Source organism: Trichoderma asperellum, chromosome 2 (genome assembly GCF_020647865.1).
Source record: "Trichoderma asperellum chromosome 2, complete sequence".
NCBI classification, from domain to species: domain Eukaryota; kingdom Fungi; phylum Ascomycota; class Sordariomycetes; order Hypocreales; family Hypocreaceae; genus Trichoderma; species Trichoderma asperellum.
Genome location: NC_089416.1, coordinates 784,102 through 795,726, shown reverse-complemented (window position 1 = coordinate 795,726; position 11,625 = coordinate 784,102). Strand labels below are relative to the sequence as shown.

Genomic DNA, 11,625 nt, shown 5'->3' with positions numbered 1-11,625 from the left:
CAGACTCGGGTTTTTCTGGCACCGACTGGGGGATTTCCGATATTAAGTCAACTCAGGAAGCTGTTTATTTATGCTCGTAGCAATACCACCTTGCGTATCATTGGAACAAATGTATGATTGGCCATGAAAGGCTGTAGAGTCCATCGCTGGCCCAAGAAATGCCAACAAGAAACCCACATTCGCTATTTCCCTAGTGAGATTCGATAAAATACATACATATATACGAAAGATAGAAGAAAACCTCCGAGGGTAGAAATTTAAACAAAGGGGAAAAGCAGAAAAGAAAGGAAAAACCAAAAAGAACAGTATGTGACACCCGCGCACCAATCACCCTCATTAAGCGGGCTTCTCGTCGGTTCTCTTACACATTCTTCTTCCTCGCCTCGTTGTATCCGTCCTCGTCGCTATCAGAATCCTCGTCCTCATCCGCACCACTCTGCATCTTGACCTTGTCAGATTTCCTCCGTCTATCCTTCATGGCTTCCCTGATCTTGCGACTGGCTTCACCAAAGCCTTCGGCAGAATCCAAAGTTGTGAACCCGCTGATTGGGAAGCCACTAGACCCAAAGCCACCACCCGAGCTGTTCGACCGACTCCGTGACCGGGATGGCGGCCGTGTTGAGAAGATGCCAACTCTGCCAATGTTACTGAAAGAGTCATTCCTAGGCAACAAGCGGCTGGACTGGGTAGTGCTGCGTCGTGACAGCGCGGGTGGTGTCTCCAGGTCGACACCGGTGCTTGACTGGTCGCTGTCGCGCCGGAGGCGAGTCTCTGTAGGTGACGACTGAGTCCCGCCTGTCTCGACTTTCGTAAAATCAGGAACGAGTCTCGTCTTATCAAAGTCTGGGAACATTTCCGGTCCGAGCGTGTTGATCAGCTCCGTTACTTGGGCGCTAAGCTCTGCCCGTCTCAATTTCAGCTTGTGAATGTTGAAATCAGATGCCGGGACCAGACATAGCACCAGTGGTCTAAGAGACTTGAAGATGTCCATCCCCACTTCTCCGAACCGCAGCGCAGCAATTGTAATGGCAGTCCAGGCCACCCAGGTACCCAGGTAGACCAAAATAAGAGGCACCCATTCAGGCAGATAGCCCCAGAGACGGTCATACCAGGCCCTGGCAACTACGGCAATCGAGTAGCCATGATAGAGCGTCGGAGCCAATCCACAGGCAACGAGAATCTTCCATGTAGCCATGACGTCACGACCGCGAATCTTGACAGTAGAGCCTGCCAGCGCCGCCTTGGCCTTCTGTCTGCTGATGATTTTCGTGGCTACAAAGACCGGGGAGAAGAGGAGGAGGCCAGGAACCGTGCAGAGGAAGAGAATCAATAGCTTGATTGAGCGGTAGATGAATAGCACAATGACTTTCCAGATCGACATGGTGGCGTACTGCACTTGGTGATCTCTCAAATTGAGATAGCGCAGCTGCGAGTTGTACTCCTTTACGCTCTTGGACAGCTTGGTTATCCTCTCGTCGTTTTTGTAGCGCTCGTAGCCCAGGGCCAAACGACGGTTTAGTTCTACCACGACAGGCAGGGGCAGCTTCTTGCCGGTAGGGTTGTAGAGCCTTCTTGCCGCTTGGATCACCATCAGGATGTCGTAATCCGGGGCCGAGACCGTCACAGAGCTGAGAGCTTGGTAGACTGTGTCAATAACCTGACCGATTGCCTCTCTTCGCTGGTTATTCCGGTACATTTCAACCACGTGCGGTGGGATCTCAAAGGGCGCTCCAAACTCAATGACGGCACGCGAGCGGAACTTGTGTGGGTGGAAGTAGTTCATGCCCACGGGGACAATCTTGAGGCCACAGTTGGGCGATTCAGCCAGCGCTCCCAGAGCCATGATGGCCACGCCGGCCTTGATTGGGAGCAGCTCGGAGCGATCGTGGCTACCGCCCTCGGGGAAGATACCGACACATCCACCACTCCTCAATCGTGCAAAGACAGCCTCGTACACTTTTGTCTGATCCGTATGCGGCGCAAGCTTGAATTTAGTCCCCTGATATCCCGGCGCGGGGCCGTTGGTTGATTTGTTCGTAAAATTGCCGTCCTTGTCAATATCCTCTCGACCGGTGAGCTGCTGCAGGCCCAGCTGAGTCTTGAATGGTCGCTTGATGCGAATCTCTTCGGGGCCAAGGATCTTGTCAATGTTGACACTTTCGCCCGACGTCTTCTTTCCCGGCGGCAGGAAGAGCATTCCCTGGGCCTCACCCTCGCCCTCGCCAAACTTTGTGCCCACTCCTCGAATCAGTGTCGGGTCATTGATCGGGTCCGGGAGATAGATGAAGCCCGTCGCAGGCTTCGCGGCATCTTGTGCTCGCCCGACGGGAACCGAGCCGACCTGGCGTGACCCCCAGCCAATAAAACCGTGAACAGATTTCTGCGCAATGAGGAGCGATACTCGTCGGTTGGCGTCTAGTCGCAGCGTTCGTTGCAAAAGGATGGCGTCGACAAACTGTTGGGATCGGCGTAAGCATGGCGTTTACTTCTGCTTCTATTTATCGCAAAGCACAAAAAAAGAAATTGCACGGAAAAGAGAGGACCTTCATACCTGGTTCGCATGCGGCGCAGCGACAAAGAGCACCGGCCCAGTCTGTGGAACTCTCCAGGCGCCTCGTGGTATGACCTCTCTGAAGAACAGGTTTACCAGATTGCCCATGCCGTAGAGAAACAGGTCGTACTTCCAGTTGACCATGGGGTAGAGCTCCTTCTGGGGTTGCTCAGACCCCTCAGCCGATGCATCATGAGGCTCTGCATCCGTCGCAGTCGACGCCGCGACTTCTTTCGAGGCCATGATTGCAAAAGCCCTCTTTTTGTGCTTCTTTCGCCTCGCTAGCGGTGGTTCTACCGCTGTAACTCTGATCGACGTGCCGAGCGAGAGAGCACTGAAGCTGTGCGAAGCTTGATGTGTGTAAAGAGAGAAAAAGTGGACAAAAACAGATCAACCCCTCTAGCACCGCAGCTCCAGAGCTTTTAGTCCGAAAAGCTGGCACGGGATGAATGACGCTTTCTTGCGTGGAGCGGAGGAGGGGCTTAAGATTCTTACTGTAGCTGATGTGATGGGTCAGATGGATTCAGCTTCGCAGCCTTTTTCTTTCGCCTTTTTGAAGGAGAAAAACGAGAATAGGGAGCATTCCAACGGAACAGTGCAGGATCAAGCGATTGTTGGATTCTTCTCGGCTTCCTCCCTCTCAAATTAAGAGCGCGTCCAGCTTCGAGCCAATTCCCATGTGATCTCTATCTTTAGTGCCAGTAATATTAACGTTACAGGGAGCAACCGGTACATCTTCAGCGCTAGCCGCGGACGGACGAACGGCGATGCGGCACGGTAAGGCTGCTGAAACAAGGCATGCTGCTCCGTACAAGGTCGCACGGACTGGTGCTAGTGGCTTAATTCTGTGTCTTGTCTCGCGATTAACATGTGCCTGCGTCGACTCTCATCATGCCATCCCAGGCAAGTGAGGCGAGAGCACAAAGGCGTCTGGAATTTGTCTTTGATCGCGCAACCGTCAGTGCTCAAAACAAAGCCTTTGACACTGACTGGTGTTTTGGCCGCAATGTGGAGAGGCTAAGGTCTGAACTCCAGACACAATTCTGCTTGCAGTGAGCTCTAGCAAACTCTATCCAACCGAAGCTGCCTCACATCCCTGTCAGGCATTTCTATTGGGCAACAAAGCACCGCCAACAATGAAGTCCAACCTTATCTTTAAAAGATTTGCCATGAGCAACTAATGAAACACGGCTGTCTATCCCAAATAAGGATGAGGTCGCGCCATACGCGCTGTCAACTGCAAATCCTTCTACAAGCCACATCTGGCATCAACCAACAGATGTTTGCAAGTGCATCTCTAGTCAATCACTACAAGATAGAGACTTTCCCAGGGCTCGGCAGGTAAACAAAAGAAGGGCCAGTGTTCAGTTTCATGAATTATTTAGATACACGATATTACAATTTGCTAGGAAATGTTTGGTGGAAATGTGCCTCGACTCGAGACGTCTAATAACTCGCCGCTCTGAATGCCAACAGAATATGCCAGTATATGGCAGAAACTAATAGTAGTCCTGGGTCGAAGGAGAAGAGAAAGACAAGAGATACCTAAATCAGAGGGAGGCAGCAGAAACGGCGTGGAATATCCTGGCGCTAGTTAACGATCCAGATACCACTCTGTCTTGGTGGACTGTGTTATCCAGGGTTTCAAAGTAAAGGGCAACGCTCTTAACATATCTGTCTCTCCCGATTTTTTAAGGTAATGAACTTCGATTTCAATTTTTTTTTTTTTGTCAATATGCCTAGATCACCAAGATTATCGCTTAAGAAAGGTCAAACCTCGTGAGGCTACACGGAGAATCCAGGTGTTCAATAGCTTCTGAACAATCCTAGCATGATGTTGGCCATTCTTATCAGCTCAGCATCTCGGTAAGCATTCATAAACACTCTTCACCTCGAAGCTCTGGCTTCGCTAGGACTAAACAAATCTTCTTCGCTATACTTTGACAGCATTTGGGTAAACAGCTTAGTGCCTACTCAAGCAAGACTGTGGCAAAGTCATTTACGTTTCTGAGGGCTTACCAGCTTGAAACTCGTCAGATAGACGGCCACACTCTCTTTCATTACGCAGGCGTAGCAAATTAACGGCTGATTTCCAATCCTTATCCTTATGTTCGATAGGAGGCTTCGCTGCGGAGACTCTCATACATTTTTTCCTCAAGTAAAACTTATAGCGTCCGTCCTGTCCCAAGGCATCTCATCATTTTTTCTTAGTCATGATGGATTGTCCCAGAGGTCCCAGTTTGTTGATATACGTAGATAATACACTAACTTGGAATGGATCGATAAACCTCACCCAGAAGAGGGCGTAAAGCAGGAGCCACTTCACGTGCAAGTGGAAATATAACTGTTCCTGGCGGGCTGATCCGGATCGACTCCAAACAGGGATCATAACACCTACGGCCTGTCTATGTTCTAACTTTAAATATTCTAGACGCCTGATCCATATCGGTAATCTCATCGTACATCTCTCTGCCAAGTATTAATGCTATCAAGGTTACTTAACCGTTCGATAACGCAGGATATAGTCTTCAAAATTCGGTGCTGACAGCGCAATTCATTCGGTGTTCAGCCATCAGGGTGCATAAGGCTAGATGGGGCTGTGAAAGAAAGTATCAGTACTTCCAATAGTGAATTCCGCTTGGAATAATCGAGCTGGTGAACAATTTGCCGATGCCATTCGCAGCCAATTAATTCAGCCACCTTTGTACATCAAAGTGTATAGCACTTTGCAATCTCTATCAAACTGCTACTATAAACCAGCCCTCCCCCCCACAGAAGCGGCTTGCGCGAAACCGCGGGTGCCAAAACCGGACGCCAGTTTCGGCCCCTCCTGCAGCGAAATCGTGAAGGTGATGCAATTTCTGCATGGCGAGACGACCCCTGGTCTGAATGACGACATCCTGATTTGGATTGCTCGACTGCGGATGATATGTACTTTCCTGTTCCTAGACCAGCGTGTTTGGTGAGCTGCGCGCGCGTCTGGCGCAAAATCAGGTAAGCCGTTGCGTGCTGGTGCAGTAGCCGAGCCTGGACAGCCTAGTCAACTACGTCACTGACGTTGACCGCTGGTCTGATAAGGCGAGGTCCTAGGGGCTGCTGTTCCGTGCATCTCCGTACGGGTGGCATCTCGGGCGAAGCGCGGCAAGTGGCCGCAACCATCGTGTCTGCGGGAGAAAGGAAGGAGAGATGGAAGAAGAAATAACATCAAATGCGTGGAAAATAGACGCGATATAGATGCATATTCTATTTTCCGTGATTTGCCTCCTTGCGCAGCTAAACACATCGATTTGCCACGCCGAGCCGGCTGGGCTGCGCAGAGACAGCCCGCGCTTCGATTCTGGGGGAACGCAAAAGAGGGGCGGCAGGCAACACGCAGCGCAAAGCGATAAAGCGCCCCACCGCGTTCGATAGGCTGAATGCCTGACCCCCAAGTGGAGGGCAGCGTATCCGGATGCAGGTCCACGATACCTCGCGGCCCACCGACTTGTGCGTGCGGATGCGGTACCGACAACAGGCGCCTCGCCTTCCCCGGACGTTTCTGGAGCCTTCTCGGGGCCAGTGCATTGGCTGATGAATCATGCGTGGGGCCGCTTGCCACCAGTTACTCATCGGCGCGGGTAGCAGTGACCTCCTGCTGGGCCAGCTGCACCGCGCTCGGGCTGGTCACTGCGCCTTCTCGCCTTGTTGGGTCACCGCCCCCCTCAGGCTTCCACTTGCCTCCTCCTTGTGTTGTCACTACATAAAGGACCGCCTGCCTGTCAGCACTCGACCTTCTTCTTCTCTCTTTTCCATCCGCAAACCCATCCCATCTTCTGCTCCCTAAGGAACATCCGCTACCAGGGAATCTTCTACTATACCCAACTCCAGCCATTCTACAGCGATTACCGCTTAATCCGCAACCATGCAAATCTTCGTCAAGACCCTCACCGGCAAGACCATCACCCTCGAGGTGGAGTCTTCCGACACCATCGACAATGTGAAGTCCAAGATCCAGGACAAGGAGGGCATTCCTCCTGACCAGCAGCGCTTGATCTTCGCCGGCAAGCAGCTCGAAGATGGCCGGACTCTGTCCGACTACAACATCCAGAAGGAGTCCACCCTTCACTTGGTTCTCCGCCTTCGTGGTGGTATGCAGATTTGTAAGTCAACTTGATTCTTCTCTTCCATGCGGCAACATGGTCTAACATGCCTCTTAGTCGTCAAAACCCTGACCGGCAAGACCATCACTCTTGAGGTCGAGTCATCCGATACCATCGACAACGTCAAGTCCAAGATCCAGGACAAGGAGGGTATCCCTCCTGACCAGCAGCGTCTCATCTTCGCTGGTAAGCAGCTCGAGGACGGCCGGACTCTGTCCGACTACAACATCCAGAAGGAGTCTACTCTCCACTTGGTCCTTCGTCTGCGTGGTGGTATGCAGATCTTCGTCAAGACTTTAACCGGCAAGACAATCACACTGGAGGTGGAGTCATCTGATACCATCGACAATGTCAAATCAAAGATCCAGGACAAGGAGGGTATTCCCCCTGACCAGCAGCGTCTTATCTTTGCTGGTAAGCAGCTGGAAGACGGTCGTACCCTGAGCGACTACAACATCCAGAAGGAGAGCACCCTTCACTTGGTTCTCCGTCTGCGTGGTGGCCAGTAAGGTGTGTCTGCGATGGACAGTATGGTAATGATTGTTTGGAAGATAGGCGTTTAATGGAACTTCACGACAAATATGGGAACTTGACCATTTGGATGGTCGTCAATACTTTATGCCAGCACATTTCTGCGTAGCCAATATCGAGGTGCGCGTCAATACAAGCACTTTCCGTTGAAGAAAAAAAACGGATTTTTCTTGCAATCTTTTGATCTCCATAATGAGCTTTTGTGAAAATTGTATCCTGTCTCGTAGTTAGTCGTAGTTTAGGAGTGATTCACTTTCTCGTCGATTTATATGACGAGGTGGAGTAGATTCTGGGTTATCTCCACCGCCGTAGCCTGCCGCTTATCGCTGGAGTCGCATGGCGTTTTGGCTGCAAATCTCCAACTGAAAGCTTAGCTCTTGCTATTTGACTTTCCAGTCCTACATGTAACTTGCAGCCTCTGCGCTCATGTTTCTGTTTGGTGTCATGCACAGCGACCGAGTACGGACGAATTCTTTCCAAGCTCAGTACCTTTTGCCGCCTTAATAATCCCAGGAGCAGCCTCCAACTCTTGCCACCTCACAGCCCACCATTTTACTCCGTCGACCACGACGTCCGGCTCCTTCACGAACGCACATTCTTATGAATCGGCGCCGGCATCGACAGCTTGGAAATGACTTCTTATTTCTTCCACATTAAATTCGAGCTTTATCCAACCGAAAACCCCGCCGCCGAAGAGAGAGCGCCTGACACAGGCAGCAGCCAAGATATTTGGCTACCCTCGGACGAAGCCAGCATTTTTGATGACCTTCCCGCGCATCCTCGAACTTATCGCTCCGAGGCATACAATATCGAGAGACTAGATACAAATAGACGAAGATCCTTTGGGGCGTCGGCGACTCTGGACCGCATAGCTGTGCTTGGCGCAAACCAGAAGCCGGAAATCGTAGATGGTGGGGTTCCGCGAGCACCGATTCAGAACGGACACAAAACCGAGCCTTTGCCCAAACGACAGACGTCAGAGCGAGCGAACGGTATCTCATCGCCGTCGACTGCCTTGCAGCCGCAGACCACGATCCGAGACTGGCGATTTGGGCGCATAAATATCGAGACTGTAGATCCTAGCTTAATCTACGAGAGGAACATGGCTGGAGAGGGCAGCAAGGCGGCAGCTGCGGCTGGGCCATCAGCTGCGCCGACTCTGGGGCCATCGTTCAGCGGCGCAGGCACAGCCACCAAGGCCGAATTCATCGAATTCGAGGGGAAGAATACCGAAGTTGGATGGGGCATCGTACACTTCTACAAAGAGGGGGAAGAGACACCTGGACTCTACAATGAGGACGTAGAGGAGGAGGAGGCTGGTGATACGCAAGATTGCACCACGCTATGTATCCCTGCTGTTCCTGCTTATATGTCGCCTTCAGACTTTTTGGGATTCTTGGGAGAACGGTGGCAAGGAGATATCAGCCATTGCCGTATGGTTATGACATCACGAATGAGTCGATACCTGGTCTTGCTCAAGTTTCGAGACAGCAAACGGGCGAAACAGTGGAGGCGCGAGTATGATGGCAAGATTTTTAACTCTATGGGGGTAAGTATGAAAATCAATCGATATCGTTTTTGAATGAGTAGCTGGATACTGACGTTGGCAAACAGTCTCAGGCCTGCCATGTGGTGTTTGTGAAGAGCATCACGTTTGAAAGACCAACTCGGACAAGGGGCCGTGACTACTCCATCTCATCTAACCAAGCAGCCGTTTCGAATAGCCTGAAGCCTTTCCCTCCTCCGACTCCAAACCTTGTGGAGCTGCCCACATGTCCCGTCTGTCTGGAGAGAATGGACGAAACGAACGGACTGATGACAGTGCCTTGTTCTCATGTTTTCCACTGCACATGTTTGCAAAGCTGGAAAGGAGCGGGATGCCCGGTTTGCCGATTTACAAACCCTTCGGAAGAGAGCGATCCGTCAAATCCATACAGCCAGTCTTTTGGGGGATCGTCTTCCAACTTATGTAGCGTCTGTGATTGTGTCGATGACCTTTGGATTTGCTTGATTTGTGGTTATGTGGGATGCGGTCGGTACAAGGGGGGTCACGCCAAGGATCACTGGAAAGATACGGCACACTGCTTTGCTTTGGAGCTGGAGACGCAATACGTGTGGGATTATGCCGGCGACATGTGGGTGCATCGCCTCATCCGCGACAAGGGCGATGGTAAAGTTGTCGAGCTTCCGATGAGAAGTAATGACACAGCGAATAGTGAAGGAGAAGAGGATGACGTGGTCCCACGGGCAAAGCTTCAGACAATCGGGCTGGAGTACACTCACTTGATTACAAGTCAACTCGAGTCCCAAAGAGCTTACTATGAGGAAATGATCAACAAAATGGTTGACAAAGCCTCGAGATTTTCCGCCACCGCCGAGAAGGCTGCAGAACAAGCATCTGAAGCCCTGGAGAAATCTAGACATCTGGAACAAAAACTCAATACCCTCACCAAGGAGACCATACCGCAGCTGGAGCGCGATCTCGAGCGAGAGAAGGGCAAGGCCAAGAAGGGCGAAAACCTGGCGAGGAGCCTGGGTCAGGCGCTGCAAGAGGAGAAGCGAATTAATGAAGGCCTAATGAAGCGCATCGAGCATCTCGACGGCGAAGCGGCCACGATGCGCAAGCAAATGGAGGAGCTGAAGACGGAGAATGCGGAGCTAAAGGAGATGAATCGAGATTTGACAATGTTTATTTCTGGCCAAGAGAAACTTAAAGAGATGGAGAATGAGGGAAAGATTGAGGAGGGTGAGCTTGAAGGAGGCACTATGAGTGTTCCGGAGGCAAAGAAGAAGACGAGCAATAGACGGAAAGGGAAGCGGTAGTAAAGTCATGATAGTAAGAGTCATGATTTTACAACGATACCCTACTTGGTTTAGAGGGATTGTATAACTAAATAGCGAATGTACAGTACAGCTTGTCAACATGAAGCAGTTGCTCTTGGATAAATCACACAGCCATGAGGCATGATATCCTTCGTATGCGGAACATGCGTGTAGAGGGATACGAATTATCGATGGCCTAATTAAACAAACCTTTGGGTATATGATGGACATTGTTGGTTGTGAAATGTGTTCTTCATGTAATTGAGCGAGCGCTTATATACGTTGCATACTACTTCCATGAAATGGAGAAAGATTGTCAAAATGATGCTTTGAACTAAGAGGCTTGTTCGAGATATACGATGCCGAATTACACGCGCATGCGCTTAACCTTCTCAAAAGAAGAGAAAAGCATCTGGACAGATTGACTGGAAAAGATTCTCCTCTCAAGATTGCCCGTACCTCCAAGTTTCTATCATTAATGCCTCCCTTTTTCTTACACTCGATTTCTGGCTTTTCTCCTCTTCTATCTACAGCCTTGTAATGGGTGTGTCTTCTCTATTTCCCCCAGCTGGACCCGTATATGTGACAGCCCACTTGCACAAGCAACTGCTTCTTATTAGTCCACTTTCCTAATTTAGAGAGTCGTCTTTGGTACAAGGTCCTCTATCTCATAAGGCTGTGAACACCTTAAGATAGTTATAAAGCCCCAAAGGACATGCACCTACATATTTCAGGTCACTCTCCCCTATAATCACTCCTTTTAGAAAGAATACACCATCGTCAACGGTACATCTATCTATATCCGGATAAATAGGCACTAACATTTATCTTGAACACAGCCAAAGATGGCTTACTGAATAGAGTATTCTTCAGAATAGCCACCCCTTTATCTGCAGTTAGGAGGGTTACAGTCCCCAGACATCCCATCAATAACTCGCAACCATCTTGCCATCTTGGGAGGTTCAGCTGGTTCCTTTCTCAGCAACCAATAACGTCCACGAGTTTTACGGCACTTTTTTCTACACTGTATCAACTACAGTACGAAGTATAGAATCCCACACCATCGACGGGGACTGCGCGGGGCGTGCCGCCTTCTTCGGATGCGGGCCGGTATCGCAAGCCGGCCCAAGCGACGTCATATAATGAGCCCAGAACTTTTTTTTAACATGAAGCCCCCATTTCGGGCATGCTGGGCAGCCATCTTTTTTTTTCCCTTCTCTTTTTTTTTTTTTTTTTTTTTTTTTTTTCCTTTTTGGTTTTATTGGAGGGGAGGGGGGGAGCATCATAATGGGATGCATAATGGAAGGATTTTGATGTTCCATTGAGTGAAATAGTTTCCACACCACATAAGCTCTTGGATAGAGAGCATGTACTCCGTGCAAAGAAATGGCGCCTGGCAATGGGCAGAAGTTGGATTACACAACCTATTCAATGGGATTTGCGCAACCCAACTGGCCTTCTGGCTGAAGTCGGAAATCATCTGGTTGGCCAACATGAAGGCTGTTGTTGGCCCTTATCACCGGCACATACGAGCATTATCAAGGCATCACATTTAAAGTAGGATAATCTGCGTTTGGTTAC

The 11,625-nt window shown here is 50.3% G+C and overlaps 3 protein-coding genes across 3 annotated transcripts; 1 reads left to right on the top strand and 2 right to left on the bottom strand.

Annotated features, from left to right (window-relative positions):
* Nucleotides 1–50: 50 nt before the first annotated feature.
* Nucleotides 51–3,252, bottom strand: TrAFT101_002571 (uncharacterized protein). The gene is made up of 2 exons (XM_024904899.2): nucleotides 2,552–3,252; nucleotides 51–2,455 (listed from the first exon to the last, which is right to left on the bottom strand). Exons 1-2 carry the CDS (start codon nucleotides 2,792–2,794, stop codon nucleotides 362–364), a joined length of 2,337 nt encoding a protein of 778 aa, XP_024763686.1. The 5' UTR covers nucleotides 2,795–3,252; the 3' UTR covers nucleotides 51–361.
* Nucleotides 3,253–5,575: 2,323 nt separating this feature from the next.
* TrAFT101_002570 (uncharacterized protein) lies at nucleotides 5,576–10,316 on the top strand. Its single transcript, XM_024899456.2, has 3 exons — nucleotides 5,576–6,690; nucleotides 6,748–8,770; nucleotides 8,836–10,316. Exons 2-3 carry the CDS (start codon nucleotides 7,853–7,855, stop codon nucleotides 10,042–10,044), a joined length of 2,127 nt encoding a protein of 708 aa, XP_024763684.1. The 5' UTR covers nucleotides 5,576–6,690; nucleotides 6,748–7,852; the 3' UTR covers nucleotides 10,045–10,316.
* Nucleotides 10,317–11,073: 757 nt separating this feature from the next.
* Nucleotides 11,074–11,539, bottom strand: TrAFT101_002569 (uncharacterized protein; the record flags this gene model as incomplete). Its single annotated transcript, XM_066126646.1, has 2 exons — nucleotides 11,074–11,198; nucleotides 11,464–11,539. 2 exons carry the CDS (start codon nucleotides 11,537–11,539, stop codon nucleotides 11,074–11,076), a joined length of 201 nt encoding a protein of 66 aa, XP_065982750.1.
* Nucleotides 11,540–11,625: the final 86 nt, after the last annotated feature.

Excerpts from the sequence above, each read along its gene's own strand:
- TrAFT101_002571 (XM_024904899.2), bottom strand. The coding sequence starts at position 2,794 with ATGGCCTCGAAAGAAGTCGCGGCGTCGACTGCGACGGATGCAGAGCCT. Across the intron at positions 2,456-2,551 it reads CTGCGCCGCATGCGAACCAG|TTTGTCGACGCCATCCTTTT; the intron begins GTATGAAGGTCC and ends CGATCCCAACAG.
- TrAFT101_002570 (XM_024899456.2), top strand. The coding sequence starts at position 7,853 with ATGACTTCTTATTTCTTCCACATTAAATTCGAGCTTTATCCAACCGAA. Across the intron at positions 8,771-8,835 it reads AGATTTTTAACTCTATGGGG|TCTCAGGCCTGCCATGTGGT; the intron begins GTAAGTATGAAA and ends GTTGGCAAACAG.